This window comes from Scatophagus argus, chromosome 10 (genome assembly GCF_020382885.2).
Source record: "Scatophagus argus isolate fScaArg1 chromosome 10, fScaArg1.pri, whole genome shotgun sequence".
NCBI classification, from domain to species: Eukaryota; Metazoa; Chordata; class Actinopteri; family Scatophagidae; genus Scatophagus; species Scatophagus argus.
Window position 1 is genome coordinate 14,569,031 of NC_058502.1, and position 19,503 is coordinate 14,588,533.

Here is a 19,503-nt window from a genome sequence, read left to right on the forward strand (position 1 = left end):
TGGTGGAGCTATCACACGTGGTGCTGAGCACAGCTTGTCCAGTCAAAGCAGCTCTGAACTGCTGGATTTGGTGGGAAATATTTTCCAGCTGTAGCATGGCTATGTGAAAACTGAGAAAGCATCCACATTGAGAGGCAGCTATTCTAAAGAATGGGCTATTATTAACTGTAATTTTGATCATGTGGCCTTCACAGCAGATGGCAATGTTGATCAAATATCTAGCTAGTGTAGGCTACTAATGTAAAGTGAGGGTAAGAAACATGGCAAGTGTTGTTTGCAGTGATAAAATTCTGAGGCCGAGCTGCAGCTCAGGCTAGAATAATGATACTCACAGGAGTAACAAGAACAGGTTTTATTAATATTTTGTAATACCATATATAATGCAATTGCATATCTTTGGCGAAAATAAATCTTATAAACATTTTATCAACAGAGGTTAGCATACAAAAACCAAAAGGTGTCGGTCCAATAGACATGGCAGACAACTGACACAAACTTATACTGGGTTGGCAGCTTTGTCAAATGCAACACAATGTTCATCATCCCCACAGGAACTGCAACAGAATTTTGAAAATCGCATAATCAATATTCAATACCAGCTGTTAAACAATGAAGCAACTGGGTTTTGAGTTAGGTTAAGTCAGACCCCAAAATGTCTAGGTAGTTCATCCACAGATCAACTCATTGACTCAGTGGCACTTTGAGACCAACATAATGTTTTTTGCAAGTGCTACAGAAATAATGAGTGAGGTTATCCTCAACAAGTCTCTCCTTAATTTGTCTACATTTAAATGTACACAGGTCTGAAACTACACAGCAGCAGCCTGGGGGACTGAGTTAGTCTGATCTGTTTTTTTCAGAGATATTCAAAACCCTTCAACTTCCCTTAACAATACCTGGAAGCATTGAGTTATGAGTGGCAGTATTTTTTAAAAAAGATTCTAATCTGCGATGAAATTGAGAGCTAATCTTCAATTTGTGACTACATAGTCAAAATATCTAAACATAAACATGAGACAAATGTAAAAAGATTCAATCATTTTCAAAGATCTTCTACAGTACATGGGGATTGTGTCCATCTTACAGTTTACACCCCAGCTGTACATCAATTTTGGCAACAAAAGCTCTCAGGATCAATGTTAATTAACTGTCTTCTAGCCAGTCTAACACAAAGCAAAACAAAACATGAAGAAAACCTGGCAGTCATAGTTAAATTGTAAAAAAACAAAAACAAAAAAACACCCGTTCTAAAGACAACAGACATTGGCAAAATACTTAATCACTATAACATAGTGAAAGAAAAACGGTGTATTGCTGTAAAATAAAACAAGGAGAAAAACAAAATATTTAATCAAGAGTAGTTCACAGAGGGAGAAAAATAAATGTGCCCAGTCATTCATTTCAAATGACCAGTGTCTGATAGCATTCAATAATCCCATAAATTAATGTTATAAATAAGGTGATGATTAATGAACAATAATTTGTTCTTTTTTCACAGCTAAACAAGACCAGTGTATGCAAGTATTACTTCAGCTTACTCTGCTCAGAACAGTTCCCACTCTAAAGCAACAAAAATAAACCGAAAGACTGATTAAGTCACTGTACTGAGTCCTCTCCCATTTCCTGTCGGGATGATTTGGAAAGGTAGGGTATTGTGGCTCTAAATCACAATTACTCTGTGGCAGCAGGGGGATGACCATGGCCCTTTGCAGTTGTACTTCAGTGGCACCAGAAAATTTTGGCACTGTCCATGCATGCTATACTAACAGTGGCTGTGACACAAACTGACCCAGTACTGTGCAAAATAAAAAGTACAATTTTGTCACCCTTTTGCGCTTCCACGCTACTTTGTATTGTATGCTGCGGCTACATGTAGCCTTTTTAAAAGCTCAAACAAGAACTGTGGCCTTTTACACAAGTGCTTCACAACTTCCCGTCAGCAAACTGCACGCAATCAACTGACAATAAACACTCCATTTCACAGTGTGAGAAGAGAGCGTGCACTTCCTTATTTTGTTCTCGGAGGAAGAGCAAGGACTCAACACTAGTTCTTAACACTCGAATAGGTTCTGTGCTCTCCATCTTTTGCTTGTTTGAACCAAAAGAGCCAACAGAGAATTAGCTCTATAATTTTCAGAATTTTTCAAAAGGACAGGGTTCAAAACACATGGAGAACACGTGAAGATATTATCAAACTGCAAACCCAAATAATGGTGCAAGAAGTGATGGTAAAGTTCCACCGTGTCTGTTTCTTACTATAAACCAGCTCTGCATTCAAAAGGGACCAGAAGAAAGCAGAGAACCAAGCAGCCCTACAATACAGCTGTAGCAAGGAGAAGAGTCACCAATCACATTCAGTGGAGGGGTATGACTACTTTGCCAGGAGGAGAAAAGTGACAAGTCATTTCAAACTCTTCTGTCACGACCGTCATCTCAGGCTTAAGTCGACATGCACTACAATACACAAACACACACAAATAAAATAAAATCCACTGAGGATAACCTATGACCATGTAGTGAACATCTGGCAATAAATAGCAGATGTTCACTGTGCATAGGCTGTCACCAATCACATGAACATGATCTGTGGACAGTAAATGTCAAAAACACACCGATGAATGAAAGGGTTCGACAGGATGAGCAGCGGATTTGCAAAAAAAAAAAAGAAAGAAAACAGCTTTCACTTGTATAGCACAGTAATGGCTGCACAAAACTGAGAGAAGTAGTATAGCTAACTTTGCAACTAAATTTGGCAGTGACAGAGTAATACTATTTCCATATCTTGCTAATCCTGAAACAGAGCCAAAGCTCATGTGTAATAAAGTTTATAGCATAACAAGATCATGGTACTACTCCATTCATTCTCTTAATTGTAAAGCTTAACTAGCATACTCGACTCGACTGAAAAATGCCACCAGGAAAAAATGTCAAAAAGTTAAGGTTGTGGATTAATTATTGCATCTCTCTTACAAGAGGAGTTGTAGAGCAAGAATTCCTTTCAAAACAGGGACATTTTTTTCTCTTTAGCACAAAAAGGAGAAACTGATAACACCAGGAGGTTAGATTTTGTCTGTTACAAACATGCACTCATTCGCTTCATAAATAGGTTCACTTGGAAGAGGATACAGGTTTGAGGAGGAAGCATGCAATGCTGTGAGTTATAAAACCTTCAGCTTTTTCCCATTTTGTCTTTCAGAGGAAAATTCTTGAATCACAATCTTCTAATCCAACAGAAGCAGGCAGGTCATTTTGGATAGGTTTGATGGTTCTCCTTAGCCCAAGCACCCACCTCCAACAGTTACCCCCGAAGTTACAAAAGTCTCTATATGGCTTTGTTCTCCTGTGTGAACGATACTATTGCCATTTGTTTTGTTTTTTTTGTTGTTTTTTTCTTGTTGAACAGGGGATAATCCCAAACAAATAAAGGCTCGAAATGGCCAATGAACGATCAGATAAGGAGAAGGAGGCACACTGGGACACACGATCAGGGGTCAGAGGTTAGGGTTCACAGGGTCCGGAGTCTGATGGGAGCATAAAGAAAAAAAAATCTTCATTTCCTGCTATGTTTTGTGCTTTTGACAGTGCGTTTGGAACCTTCTGTGCAGCTGCGTATACCGGCAAGGTGCAGCAAGGAGCCCGCGGCTTCCTTCAGCTCCTCATCCAGCTCTGGCTTGACCTCGCGTCGTGGCCTCTTACCAACGGGCCATTTGATAGCGGGCGGACGTCGAGAAGTCTGGTGGACGCCCCTCTCATCCCAGAGGTCCGAGTCCTCGTCGCTGTGGAAGCCCTCGCTGCCGTCGCGGTGGGACTGCCTTCCATCGCAGCCTCCTTCATCCAGAGAGGAAAGAGACGAGGAGGAGGAACGGGAGGAGCAGCGCTGCAGAGCTACGCTGCTATAGTTGTGGTCCTGCTTTGGATCACTGCTCACTAGAACAGAGTCAGGTCGAGAGAGGTCCAGCGGGCTGTCAGAATTGCCTGAGGAGTGCAGGAGATGAAAAGAGAGATAAGTACACATTCATATGCAAAAGAATTTTTTACTTGTAACAGAATGCATAACAAATGCTCTAAATATTGTGCAGTTGTGTAGTCACGGTTGGTTTAAAATAGGTTGGGACTAATACTAAGTAAAAGAAACTTACAGTAAACTAGTGATGATTTTTTTTGTGTAAGCTTTTTTGTTTCTAAAGAGGAAAAAGCAGAAATCAGACAAAACCACAAGCTGTAAATTTAACTTGCTGTGTTTACAAGTATAAAGCAGAACTAAGAGTTATCTCAGCCCAAACCTGATACAAAAATATCTTGTTATGTGTGTGTCAAAGCAGAATTACCTTCAATAGGAACAGTACAGATATCAGCAGATCCCAATCACACTATAGGAATTCTAAGAGGGTTTTTGATTATTGAATTAATTACCAGCAGGATAAATAATATATAGTCTAATGTAAAATATAAGCAATAACAGTCAGTGAGCTTGATTTTTTTTATTTTTTTTATTTTAGCGTGTACAAAATCCTTCACTAATAACACTGACTACAGCTGGTAATATTCCAAACACAAACCTTTTAGAACTCTCATATGTTAAAAGGTCTGGTTAAACATTGTGGGAAACAGGCTTATTCACTTTCTAGTAGAGAGTTAGATGAGAAGGACCAGTTACTTCATGGAGCCTCCAATTGTTGCCTGGCAACTGCTCCCAGCCAAAAAAACCTGTCGTTGTTACACTTAGGGTTTTGTACTGTCTAAACAAATAATGTGTTGATTAGTGAGCATTAGAGGTGCTTGTAGGTAGGAATCCTTTTCCTGCTATTTCCAGTCTTTGTGCTAAGCTAACCAGTGAATGGCTCTACTATTTCCCAAATGTCAAATGCCTTTAATCTGTTTTTAGAATAATGTCCACAGGAAAATTATACATGACAAGGTATGAATAATGTTCTTGAAACTTTGTTCTTGTGCAAGAAGAACATTTTGCTTGCAAGAACAGGTGACACACATCACAAACTAAAGCACACAAAATGAAAAAAGATTGAAGCAATGACAGGGTGGTGTGTCTGGGGTAGGAGACGAAAAGTTGGCAGAACAGATGAAAGTATGGCTACTTGTGGATTCTCTTACATGGGTCAACGTGTTGCCCGGGGGCAGAGTTTAAGAGCATCATGGCAGTGGCAGCATCAATGTCAGACTCTGGAAAAGGAGAGAACATGCATGATGGTCAGTCCTAAGGTGTGAGTATGGTAGCATGGCATTTCTACTAGGACTGGAAGGACTGTTTTTTTATTTCGTTTGTTTTTAGTGATTTAAACTAGAGTCATAGTGACCCAATCAGTGCTTAGTTAACTGACTGGACACGCAGAAGGTTTGCTGAAACAAACCAGAAAATAAATACCAGCCACTGATATTGAGAGTGCATCTGATCTTTTCAGAGCTGACAAAAGTGTCTAAAAGCCTCATAGCTCACTTCTGGGGCTCTAAATTATTAATGATTACAGTGAGACTGAGTGCTCAGCACCAGCAGAACCTCTGCCTGTCGTCAAGGTTACAAATCCAAGAGGCAGAGGGGGGAAAGAGGAGGCTGAGACATCGACTGGGAGCTCTCAATATTATGGTCTACATGAGGCACCAATGACTTGAAAGCAACAAATCAAACCAAGAGTTGAGGATAAAAGCACAGTGATGCTGAATGTTCTGGGACTGAAATGTGCAAAGGCAACAAAATCAAAATACTGCACAAACACAAACTTAAAAAATGCACAGACTGGAATTTTTATACATCTGTAGATTCTTGCTGGGCAGGCGACTTTTATTGTGCATATCCAAAATTAAACACTGAGACATGTTTGCTTCGCTCTCACCTTTGAATGAGCAGCCTTGTAGAAAGAGATGGCGAGGGGGTGAGGAGGCACTGCAGAAGGCAAATAAAGGACAGCAAGGGTCAGATTTGGGTTTTTTCGAAGCAAAAAAAGGCAAATGTCAGTTTTCAAAATTTTGTTATTTTAAAGGCCTGAATGTAAATTAAATACAAATGTTTACCTCCAAAATAACATGAAAACCTTTAAAGTCATGTGTGGCTACAAATGCCAAGTTAGGCAAATTAATGGATTATGGTAAGACTGATTTGACAGAGCTGATGTGCCAATTCTGGTTGTCAAAGTGATTTCCTACACGTCAAACCCATACAAACTTTTGCCTGACAACATCCACACAGTGGCTGATGACAGTTTACCTGGGTGGGGAGGCGGGTGGTGTGCAGAAGGCATGTGCGGCAGGGAAGTGCTGCTTCTTAAGGGCTTGGATCAGGTTGGGGCGGTACTCAGGGTCAACACACCAGAGAGAACCTTTTCCACTGGCCTACAGGAAAGAGCGGGGACAGTCAAACTTCTACCCACGTCACAAAGAAAGAAACTTGCCAAAAAAACTTGTTACAAACTATAAAAGGAATTCTAATTTGATAATCTTTGTACGTTACCACTATCAACTGTTGGTCAGAGAAACAGTGCAAAACCAGCAATGCATTTGCTTGGTATAAACGTGTGCATGGTGCAAACAAAACGAGGGCCACTACAGGCAAGAGGCAGGCTACATCCTGGACTGGTTCTGGGATTGTGGAAGGAAGCTGGAGTACCCGGAGAAAACCCACACAACCACAGGGAGAACATGCAAACTCTGCACAGAAGCACCCAGACCGGCATTCAAAACTGGAACCCCCTTGTTGTGAATCAACAGTGCTACCCACTGCAACACCATGTCACCCACAAAACGAGGGCCCAGGCGTGTAAACATTTTCTCTACTGAGACAGTTAGCAATCACTTTTGGTGATCTGAGTAATTGCAGAGCACTACAAATGATTGCTATTTATCAGGAAAAAGGTAACCCTAACCTTTATGAGATTAGTCACTGTGCCAAAGCAATCACTTTTTCAATAATAACCTTCAGAGCACCTTTTTACACAAGACATGCTAGGATTGCTATAAAACAAATAACCTGACCTATTGACAAACCTACACTACTTGTGGCAACAAACAACGGCAACCTCTGGACTACAACCTACACGCTGAAAAAGGATAGTCACCTTAACCCTGAATTGGTCTCTAACGGTACAAGCCAAGCCAACCGTGGTCTCTTCTCCTGTACCAGAGTGATAATGAGTGCCGACAGTCCTTTGTCCAGTGCTGACACACTCTTGTGGAGATGGGTCTGGTTATGTGAGATTACTGTACTACATACAGTAGATTGCACTGAAAGGTGCATAGTGATGTTTCAGATGCCATTAGATCTAGTTTAATTTAGCACAAATGGCAAAAACATTAGAGCAATAATTCTTAGAGGAGCACTTCAACATTAACAATATCGTTGAAAACAGCAAATGCATAACTGAGAATTCCTTAACAGCCTGAACAAAAGCAGGAAGTAGCTGCTTCACAGCACTGTGCGAGGAGTGAATTTGTCTGTTGGCGATGTGAGTCGGAGTGTGTTAACTGTCACTTTATCTGATGGCGGCGTATTGCCCAGTCTGGAAGGAGAATGGAGGGAGGGAGGGAGGAAAATAACCTTGACTCAGATTACCAACCAGCCCTGATGCAGGAAGAAGGAAATGTCTCCATGGCAACGGAAACCACCAGCCAGCGTCATGTGACACTGGTAGCGATCTCTCAGCAGACGAAGGGCTCATGCTGTGCACCTGCATGCTGAGCGGCCTGTGCCTCACCATGTTGCTACTCGCTGAGTGCTAACCACCATCCCCTCCCTGTGGTGGGAAAACATGAGGTCTTAGCCAGGCACAGCCTTGGCACCACGGGTTCTGCCGGTCACAAGTCTGAACTCATACTGTAGCTCAATATGGCTACCACTGTGTCACTCCCTGGATCAGTATGGCATCATACAAACAATACACAGACACAAGTCTGACTGTTCTCTTCAAAACCTCCATGCCTTTCTGCAAAACTTTTCTTTATTTTTCTCATGACAGCTTTGGGGCTGTTTGCTTATGAAACCACTTAATCAAACTGATCAAAGCACACCATCACAGTCTTAATGAAGCAGATAAGCTGACTTTATGGTTTCTAGACTCCCAATAAAAATACCCCCCCCCCCTCCCCAATTTTTATTTCTCTTTGTGAGCTTCAACTTTGAGCACTAAGTCATATTTATTTCATATTTAATGAAATACATGGTATTTGAAACAATGTTTTCACTGACTGAAGAAGAGCTACGAGCTACCCTCTCTAGCTCACTGCTGTTCTGTTCCTCATCACATTTCTCAATGCAAAGGTTGAAAAACTAGTGGAAATCGCAACCATTATGAAGTGAATTCACAATTTCACAAACAACCGTTCACTCATTTCCCATTCAGTTCACAAGAATGTTTGTGCAGGATATGCAAGTGTATGTTTAATCATACCATCCATCTTTTTTTTTTTTCTATACAGCAACACAAATACAAGTAGGCAAGTGCGGCATGCAACTCTGCCGTGACCAGGCTGGCAAAAAATCTTCCTACAAACTCATCTCTGCACTTCAGGTCATGTTTGCTTCATTCTCATAGTGTGACATTAAGGTTTTGAACTGTGGGATGCTTCTCTCCCTGATTAATACAAGGGCACTACCTTGTACTTGTAGTGCACCGACAGATAGTCCTATCTTAGTGTGCTGTGTTTGCACTTCCTCTGGAGGAGTATCTGTGACCTTGACTGGATTCCACCCTTAGCGCAGCAGAGTCAGAAGTCCCTGTGGCTGTATTAGAGCTCCGGACACTGTGGTGAGCCACACTCCAGCTTCTCACTGTGACACACTGCCGAGTATGTTTTGCTAAACAAAGCACAGACATTTTGGCCTATGGATATTTTACTCTCACATCATCAAACAATGATGCAATGACAACAGTTTACAGAAGCATCATTTAAACAGCACAGCTTTAACTTATGTTTAAATCAGTGTGTCAACGTTAGGAGACAGCCTGACAACCTACCTTTCCCAAACTTCTTTCGACCTTGCGGAAGCATTTGTTCAGGGACAAGTTGTGACGAACAGAATTCTTCCAGCCAGTGGGAGCGTTGGAGAAATAAGGGAAGTGCTCGAGGATCCAGCCGTAGATTTCTTTAACAGGCAAAGATTTGCTGGGAGACTGCTCGATGGCCATGTAGATGAGGAGAGAAAAAGAGAAAGGGGGCTTTGACTTCAATGAGTCCCGCTCCCTGCCTCTGCCGTGTGACGAAGATGACGAGGATGACGATGATGACGGGCCCTGGTTGGACCTGTAGTCTCCCTCTATGTCAAAGAGGGGACTGCCACTGGGCTGAGCTTCCGGACCCCCCAGAGTGAAGTTCTGAAGCAAGTTCTCGTGAAGCCAGTTGAGGTTGGTGAGCTCCTCATCCTCAGTGCCTCCAGTACGATCCACACTAGTCGCCAGCGGACTGGACGCACACTCTGCCTCAGGCAGCGTTCCCACACCGCAAACACCTCTGAGCCCTGTCCGTTCCTCTTGCATACCCGGAATTTCCGTTTTCTTATCTGGTGACATCCCAATGATTGGACCCATTAAATCAAACAGGTCTGGAGAAAGAGAGGAGAGAATAGTTTGTTAATGTTAAACAGCTTATGCATATAGACAAAAATCACAGATTTGATGGTGAGCTGATAGCAACACAAAGTTGGCAATATGAAATAAATGCATGTGACATAATGGAATGATGTGCTCTTTCAAGCGTTGACCTTGTTTTCTTAAGTTTTCCCAGAGGGCACAACCCCTGTGGCTGCGTCTGTCTGCCTCTATCGTACTCCCTGGCCCTCTCCTCTATGCCCGGCGAAGGCGAAGAGGCTCTCAGCCACCACCCGCTCCCATTGACTCCATCAAGGAGGTCCTCTCAAGAAACTGAACTGACTTAAGGTCCACTCCTCGACGCCCACCTCATTTCAGACAAGAACCAGCTGCTTGTTATGTGTAAATGAGCATGAGACCATCCAGCGACTGCAGGAATGAGTGGAAGGTCTTTATCTTACGGAGTGGATGACTCTTACAGACTGATCCACATTCAGCCAGGATCAAGTCTCAATTTGTCACATGCCAGATTAAACAGGCTACAGACCCCAGAGTGTTTAGTTATTTAACGGTATTAGGAAGTTCAATATTGCCAGTAGCCCTGTATCATTAACCAGTTCCACCCAAGTACCGTTATTAATAAAGACAAAGACACTTTTTATTTACATGGGCTGAATGAAGGAATTGTTGGTATGTTGTTTTGTGGGACAGCAAAGATCCTGTTAGAGATTTTAGTTCAACCTAATGTATTATGATTTTAATTACAGCCACAGAAAAAAAGATATGCGCAATAAGCTAAGCAAATAAGGTAAACATCAAATAAAGCTGAATGTGTCTGTAAAACAAAAAAATGCATGCTATGGTCTTGCTTGGTGAGAGCCATGACAAGCTTCACTGTATGTTCTGGGTGTCACCATGATAACCCTGCCATTCTGTCAATTAAGAGAAAAAATCCTACAAACAAAATGTATAGATACAATTGAAAAAGAAAAAGTAATCCACGCTGGCTGGCTCTGCCACAGATGACCACCGAGCAGCCAGCCTGTGGCCAAAATTCTCCAGCTGCACTTGTGGATGGACACCAGATGTCTCGGTACAAGGTGGTCTGGGATGTTCTGGATCTGGACTGAAATGGAAGTGGGGCTGGTTGGTTGAAGAGGTAACGGAGCACAGAGGGTGGTGGATAGGGATATCTTTACATTTCTGTGATAAGATAAGAATTGGGTCAAATTCCAGAGTGTTTGCACTGTGGGTGAGACAAGAGAGGGAGTGTACACACACACACACACATCACTTTATCAAAGCAAGGACAGGAGGGGGGGAAGGAGGTATTAGTGCATTTACAAAATGACCACTAAACTCTCAATGAGGGGATAAACATATAGCAGACAGTCCTACTTTAGTTTAGAGTGACTTCTAAATCTATGGTGCATTCAGCCTTGAAAGGATACATTCAGTATATCTGTTTACACTTTTGTCATAAAAGTACATAGTGTCTGTTCTATAGGCCTACTGTTTTCATTTGTCAGCACTACTGACATTTCCTTGTGTACCACACTGACTTCTGCGATTTTGATGACTAAAAAAAGGAAGCAAGTCAAAGAACTTTCCAGGCCAAAGGCAAAGGGACAGGCAGAGTGAACATAGGAAGAGACATAACAATAGGAAAGTCCTTTTATGGAAGGACAGAGATAGAGCAAATGAACAGAAAGAGTGAAAGAGAGACCAAGAGACTGACAGACAGGAAGACAGAGAGGGGGGAGGGGGGAGAGAGGGAGAGAGAGAGAATGAGACAGCTGAGACTTAGTGGTAGTGAGGTAGGCTGTGTAAGTTAGGATGAATCACAGCTCTCAAAAAAGTAGAGCAATTAGATATGTCAGACAGCGAGAGAACTGCCCATTTGTGTTAAACGAAAATCTTTGCTCAAGAGGTCAAAACACAAAAAGACATCTCTTGACATGACAGATTCCTACTCGAAATGAACTTACAAATAGAACGGGGACTGAGCAGACAAACAGGCATTCCGTTTTGACAATATAATTTATTCTTCCAGGAATCATTTCAGAATTAAGCTAGCTGTGCACACAAGCCACATATTAAATACTCTGGTAAATGGTTTAGGTACAATTACAGGCAGATGTTTGCAAAGCATGTATATACTTGTGTTGATGACAGAGAAAAACCAGCAAAGATGCCACTGAACAAGGATCCCTGCTCTACTAGCTCTACTTTAGGCGGTTTTTGGTGAGTTTAAGTCAGGTCTAGAACCATTATTGTGCTATCCGATACATGCAGATACAGTAAGGTCACAGTAACCAACATTCATCACAGGTGTGGCAAAAAAAAGCCCTGGTTGCTTCAGGTCTTAGTCTGATTAGAAGGTGTGGTTTTGGAGCATCAACAGTAAACACTCCACATGTTTTTCCCCATCTTCAACAGGACATGAGTGACTGCCTATAAACATGACTCACTTCTGTGGCAGGGAGATGACAAAAAGTCACGAGATGGGTAAAGCGTCAGACCATTGATTAACCTTAATGCACAAGAGAGCTTCACCTCTGACCACTTTCACAGCCCTGACCTCTCAGCTGGGCCCTTGGACGCCAGGAAGTGCTTATCCTCTATTGAGTAGCCCCCCCAGAAGAACGTAATTTGAATATCAACAGAGGCGGGCTGGACGACGGAGAAGGCTGCCTTGCATCCAGCCAAATACAGGAAGTGGTTTACTGTGACTGCAGCTGGCCAATTACCACTGGTGTTGCAGTGATCGCAGTTATCAATGCTCTTATGAAAAAGGCATCAAAGAGAGGCGGCTGGGAATGCAATGAATAATGGGACACTAGTGTTTAAAGAGTGGAGAGGGGAGAGGGAGCTAATAAGCCGCGCTGGCCTGTTGACTGCAGCTCATCCTTGAAAATACACCAAAGCTGCAATGGTGCTGACCTGATGGCTCATCTGCAAGTTAAAATAGCCCTGTGCACCACCAGCCTCATCATATTCATGTGCAAACAGGCAGGCACTAACAGCAGGTGCCAAGGCACATTTCCCCCCCCTTTCAAACTGCTCTTTTATCCTGTTAAGCACTTATCCTATTCAAAAATACACAAAGACATATGGAGATAGCTTTAAGTGGCAAATCAAGCCGTTGATGTGTCAAATATGTACGGGGGAATGTAAAAGAGATGATGGCAGCGTCAAAATGAACAGGCACTGGTTTGAGATGCTTTCCGGGAGCAAATCTCATGAACAGGACTCAGTTGCCACGGCAGCCAATGTTGTAAGGGAAGCAATTGTGCTCATGTCTGTGCATGAAGAGAGAGCTAATGTGGGGAGATCAATACAGGCGGAAAATGCTGAGGCCAGCAGTCTGCTGCTGTCCTCCACAAACCTGTCTGACAAAGAGCAGTGGGAAAAGCCACAGCCAACCTGGATGTCATGACGTTACTGACTGTGTGCCATGAAGGGATACTTTATAATATCCATTCCACGGGCCAAAAGCTATTTTTGTCAGGTAAAACATGGCATACAACTTTATTAGTTTTATGTAAAAAATAACATGATTTTGAAACCAAAACTCAATGAGATTACGTATGTAACTGCCTCCAGTTCATATACAGATGTAGTTGTGCCACACCCTCTTCACAAGAAGTAAACCAGTTGACACAAACCAGTTACACCTCTGTATTAGGTACACAAAGGTGTGTCACAAAGCCCCATAGCGAGGGCTGTTATTTGAAACCCTAACTGATATTTAGGTGACTACTGAGTCTGGCTGGAGCTCTAAAAATGTGAATGAGACAAAAGAGGGGCTGAGTTAGAGTGGCAGAGAAAGAGAGAGACAGTGAGAGAGAGAGAGGGATTTTCATTTTATGCAAGGGTCAAAATATGTCATAACAAATAAAGCATTCAGTAATGTGAAGGCTAATCAGGCTACTGTTAAAGCACGTCTAAATGATACATTCTCTAATAAAACTACTCAATGGATTGAAAAGATCTACTCAGTGCTCGGGGTGAAAGCAAATGAAAAGTTCGCACAAAGCATTACAATTGGCCCCGCACTCGGCTCGTACAAAGGAGCAGTTGTTTTTGCTCTAGTCATGTTTCAGAAGTGTTCAGTATTCACCTCACAGTTTCAAACAGAGGACCGGGAGGGGAGGAAACACCTCCTGCCTGTTGAGGAAGTTCATTTTCAGAAAACAAATGCGGACTTCACACAGAGACAGCGAGACTTGCTCTCCACCAAACAGTGGACTCGAGAGGCTGAGAGGTAACGTTTATTGAAGCAGCAGTATTTACTTTGGCAATCTATGAATTCCAGCAGCATGAAGCTTATAGACTGCTGACAAACACCCGGCTGAACCTAATCATTTAGCTGATGCAATCACTTAACAGTCAGGGAGGAAAACAAGCAAACAAAACAATTGATAATGCTTTGTGAGGTTCATCAGAGACATTAACTTCACACAGTGTTTTCAAACTCAAACAAACTCAAACTCACCTCTGCTGACTACACTTCAACAGAGGTGAGGCCTATAAGAGTACATGCCAGCACCCAGCCAACATTGAAACCTTATCTCTTGGGTCATGTGGCTCTAAGTTTAGTGTACACAACACTCACTGCCAGTCAACATACAACTTCCAATACTTTTAAACACCAAAAACAGCATTATTTGCCAGACCATTTGTGCCTGTATGCTAGGGTCCAAACCCTTGTAATAAATGACTGCAAGAAGGATTTTTTTTTGTTACAAAGTTTTTAGGTATTTGGAAGCACAATGACTGTTCCTTTAAATTTGTCAGTTTAAGTTTCAACATAAACCCTTCCAGGAGTGTGCTCTGTATGGGATTACTTTCCATGTAAATACAGTAAGTGTTTGTGAATGATAGTGTATGTGCAAGAAACAGACAAAACTACCAGTAAGGCCCTGCAGGCGAATCAAGTGACATTCCTGAATCATAGCAAACGAACGGAATCTTTCATTAGATATCCATGTCAAATACACACACACAGGGCTCTCAAACAGACCCAAAGAAAATAGCATGAAGACAGCTGTAAGTACCTTGCCTTCAAAAAATTAAAATATTTACTTAAGCTTCCGAAGTGAGTAAATCAAGTGCGCACACAGCAAAATATAAATATGCAGTAATATAGCTGTAAGAAGAGCTCAATGCTCTTCTCCTTGCTGTACTGAAAGACTGGCACATTACATGTTACATTTCTGCATACAGTGTTTATCTTTCGCTCACTCCTCAACACCGGCACAATCTTGAGCACCGTAGATTTTGATTATATGCATATTCATTTCATGGAAAACAATTTCATAATAAACAAAACAAGCTAAATTTCTCCAAAGAATCTGTTTTAAAAGGTCTTAAAACAAATAAACCTACAACAGCATTTCCTGCAGGCCCATATGTACCAACTCTGAGTATGAGAAATGTATGTGCAGCACTACAATCATCGAACACAGTGGCACCAAAACTCTGTTAAGGTGACAATACCAATAACCATTTCTCCCAAACACCCTAGAAAACCCTGATCATCTGCAGACAAGCTGGTTAGCCTGTGTCGTTGTTGTACTGCCATCAATTAAATAAATCCTGTTAATTCAGCCAGGGGCGACGAGACAAAGACCCATTGTGACACAGGACATAGCCATGCTTCCCTTTTCCTTTCTCTCAATCAAGGAAACGGTCATATTAGTGTTGCTTTCAAGGATGCGGGCCCTAATGGTCTCCATCTTGTGTCCACCCATCAGGACTGCTACAGACACAGGGACAGTTAGGATGTTTCAGAAGGAAGGGGGCGTCTCACTACAGAGTCAGTGCAAAACCACTGTGATCAATCAACCAATCCCATGTGCAAGTTAACACACGCACATATGTAAATACACACATATACAAAAAGTGAGGTTGTCAAAAGTATTTTTTTTCTTTTTTGCCATGGTAGCGAAAGACGGCTTTTTTTAATGATAGTTTTGAAGTGAAGCTTCAAATTCTGGTATTGTGGAAACCTTAACGCAGAGGCAAAGAGAGGGAAAACCGAGGCATGAAACTCAAAACAATCATATTGTATGTATTTTTAGATTTGCAGAACCAAAACTTGACCTTTTCTGTCTTTTTTGTTGACATCATGACTTGATCTACAAAACATCAAGCCCAGTTTGTAAAAATAGTGAAAGGTATCAAATGGAAAACTGCCATTTAGCTATACCTCGATCTCTTGGAAGATGAAACAACAGATGCTAAAACAAACAAGCTGATCATCTGAACAGGATGGGCAAATAAAATCAAGACCAGAAGAACTAAAGAGGTTAGGCAGCACGTGTGTAAATACGCCTCAGCAGGCGTTTACATTTGCATCTCCAATTCTACCATCTTTAATTAGCAGAACGTCACAGGACAACAGAAGACTACCTAGTCCTGAGGATATCCCTCTCTCTAAGAACACAAACTGGGGGTGTGAAAAGGTGATTAAACATGAGTGGCTCCAAACATTCAATCCAACTATCACACAGCTGCATGAAGCAATCAACTCCACAGACAGGTCAACGCCAGTTAGAGCTGGATCTCGCTGATTAACGACTGGTCTCAGCTAGATATGCAGTTGTTTAATTTAACATCCTAGGTCCTCGTAATGGAAGGCAGAAGAAGAGATCAACACATTCTTTATCAAAACTATGAAGACTTTCTTTGGCAGATAATTTACTTAAATGACCTCAGCAAAGATCATCCATCTACATTCATTTATGTTACACCACATGCTGTTAATGTATTTTAAATTATTTTCCACTTGGAGTGTGTAAAAAATCTGCACAACTACATAATTATGGGAATGCAGTCACTTCAAGTGAACAGAGACCATCAATTTCCTTATTCTGCCAATCATCAAAATCTTCAAACTGCCCCATTACACCAACAATGGCTACCCCAATCCAGCTATTTAACATGCTTAGGAAAATGACAGTTTCAAGGACTTGCTCTGAGCTTTTCTTTTGAGCTAATCCATAAGGTTTAGACTGTGTTAAGCAATCCCAATAGTTTCTACCACATGGGTCAGCTTTCGTAATGAATTTAAACACAGTCGCTTGTATACTTACAGAGAACATGGGGTGTTTTCAAGGACTCAAGCTTCCATTTACTCTGGGTCAGAGTACACAATGCTGTGATAAGGTTGATTACGCAGCAATACCACCATTTTGAAGTGCAGATTCTGTGCCATTCTTGCTTTTTTTTGGGGGGGGGGGTTACTACAAGCTACAATTCAGTACCATGTCATTTCCTTATTAACATGTTTTACACATAAGCAGGATGTGAGGACTGACGACATGATAACAGAAATAAATTGGACTGAAAATGTACTTTGTATGTTAAAAATTCACTTGATAAAAAGGAAACTGATGCTGTGGTGGTCTCTTCTGTCCCACTGCTTCACTGTTAGCATACGTCCTCTCAGGAAGCATTCTGTTACCAGTACAGTACAATAGAGATACTTCTCAAAATAGTGAGAGTAGTGTGTTTAACAAACAGTAGAATTTAAGTGTGGCATTCTGGAGAATTTGAGAGGCGCATGAGGTACATCTGATACCAATGTGTTTATTACTGTATTATACAGAACTCTCAGTTCATTACTCATTTGGAAAAAAACAAACAATCAAAAATGTCTAGACGGGCCAACAAGGCAGGGTTTACTGTCAAAGAATACCAAGTGGTTCTATGACTCATGTCATCAATTGTCAGCTGACTAACTGTAAATTTCAGTTTCAAGTGATTGGCAATAAAAGCATCAGACACTGAAGTTTGCCGGTTACATTTTCAGACACTGAAATATAAGAAGAGACCAGAATTTTCACAAAGACTGGACAGTTTGCCTCCTATTTCACCTGCAGTGCACCCCTTACTGAGGTAGGAAAGAAGCTCAAACCACATGTAATTTTACCTGTGGTACCTACAATGTCTTAGAGGCCTATTCCAGCACTTCAAATAACCTTATAACGGTACACAGCTTAATTCAACTCTACTGACAACAATTTAGATCCCTTTCGTTATTAAGGCCATTTCAAATCAGCAATAACCACATCACTGTGTTACGACAAGATTTATTTATAGTAATGAATGTTAGTAAAGTTATTCTGGGAGCCAAAGTACTTGTCCTTCAGAGGCTTCTGTACATGTAAACTTGTACAGGAACGGATACATGCTAACACTACAAAGAACAGATGGTTTGACCTACAACATGACCCTGGAGATTCTGGCAGTAAAATAATGGCAGACTGACAACATCTGTTTCTTTTTTGTCTTTTTATGTCCCTTAAGCTCTCGTTGCCTTTGTCTTCTATTTATCACTGGGGTTTTAACAACTGTCAAGCAAGGAGAAAGGACCGTCAGTCTACATTAATGTCATAACCTCACAAAGGAAAAGAAGAAATTTCCTATCACTTTTCTTAACCAAATACACATATAAGTCTCACACTGAAAAGCATACAATGAATTCTAGTTGAGATTTGTCCAGGCCTGTAGAAATAGCAGTCAGGTAGGGAGAGAACAAGGGCAAACATGTGGAATAATAAAGTACATAAAGACCTATTTAATAACAACATATAAAGTATATCCACCTGGAATATGCAGAAATATTTTCCTACATTCTGACTTTGTTTGTAGAGCACTCTATATCTGGGACAATCTTGTAATAATCCATTACATCATGTGCTTAGCTAGTCAGTGTAGTCTCGCTACTTCTGGTAACGTCGAAACATGCCATGAAATAGTCTACTATCTATAGATATGAGGGCATGATATGCGTCTTTTAAATCAAAACCAGCACTAAAAATGGTTTACTGTCGCTGTCTACTACCTGAGAAACTACGCGATTAACAAAGGCATTTGTCGAAACAGAGTCTAAGCCAAGTGAGAACGATACACTGAAACAGCTGTAAACAAAGAATACCAAAACGTTTTGTAGATAACGCCACATATAACTTACAGAGGCATTCAATAAAGGACCAACCACAACCAGTAACACAATGAGCAATATAAAGTTACACGTTATGACGTGAACCATTACACAAGACTTCCCGACACGGGACTCGTTACGAACTTATAGCAGTTGATCACATTTTGATCAGCTATAATTAGAGTAAGTTCACGGACTGTAACGTAACCAACATTAACCTAGCTTACTCAGCGCAACCGAGAGGCAAAGTAGTGTTAGCAGTCGCTCGGTGGGTCAATGAAGGTAATTCTACCGCTAGCGTTAGCATAACATTTTAACTATCTAGATTTTTTCATAGTAGTACTAGTTTCACATATCAAACGATAACAATTGGTTGGTGCTATAAATATCACTCTCTACTCTTCAAGCTTCGAGCCCGGAGAACAGCGAGAAGTACATAACGTTAACATTAGCTAGCTGGCCACATGCTGTCGCTCGATCTGCCATGCTGGCTGCTCTAAGCAAAGTCACTTGACCACATTTACTTTTAGCTTGTTCAAAACACAAACCGTATTCTGGCGGACACGATTTAATCACACTGAACTTTTAAAAAAACGATTAAGTACTTACAATCATGCACGGCGTGCCTTGGTGCGGTGTGTTTAAAGACACGTCTGTGCGCAGTTTATTCAGATGTCTGTCTCCCACAATGTCAGAGATCAGATCAGCAGCTGCTTCCTCCATACACGCAGCGCGCAGCAGATCACACAGCGCACGCTACCAAACCCATTGCCGTCGTTATGGCAACAGGCCCACTTCAGCCAATCAAAACCCCTCCCCTCCTATCTCCCCTGGCAACTGCCGCAGCGCAGGAGCTCCGCGAGCGCGCACGCCATCCTATTTTGCGTCGTGCAATGTGCTTTCACTTTTATCGCCAGCTGCTTCTAATGTGACATAGTGGAGACAAATAGTGTTTCACCCTGATTTGTTGACTAATAAAGTATAGCTGATTACTGAGTTAGTAATGGGTTAAATTAG

At 41.6% G+C, this 19,503-nt stretch overlaps 1 protein-coding gene across 1 annotated transcript; it reads right to left on the reverse strand.

Annotated features, from left to right (window-relative positions):
- Nucleotides 1-337: 337 nt before the first annotated feature.
- On the reverse strand, nt 338-19,264 carry foxn2a (forkhead box N2a). Its single transcript, XM_046401809.1, has 6 exons — nt 19,096-19,264; nt 8,964-9,547; nt 6,221-6,345; nt 5,850-5,899; nt 5,113-5,181; nt 338-3,975 (listed from the first exon to the last, which is right to left on the reverse strand). The coding sequence occupies exons 2-6, from the start codon at nt 9,531-9,533 to the stop codon at nt 3,551-3,553; spliced, it is 1,239 nt and encodes a 412-aa protein (XP_046257765.1). The 5' UTR covers nt 9,534-9,547; nt 19,096-19,264; the 3' UTR covers nt 338-3,550.
- Between the last annotated feature and the right edge of the window lie 239 nt (nt 19,265-19,503).

Coding starts and splice junctions, on each gene's coding strand:
- foxn2a (XM_046401809.1), bottom strand. CDS start 9,533: ATGGGTCCAATCATTGGGATGTCACCAGATAAGAAAACGGAAATTCCG. Junction 5,900..6,220: donor CCACCCGCCTCCCCACCCAG/GTAAACTGTCAT, acceptor TGCCTTCTGCAG/TGCCTCCTCACCCCCTCGCC. Junction 3,976..5,112: donor CGGGCAACACGTTGACCCAT/GTAAGAGAATCC, acceptor TGCACTCCTCAG/GCAATTCTGACAGCCCGCTG.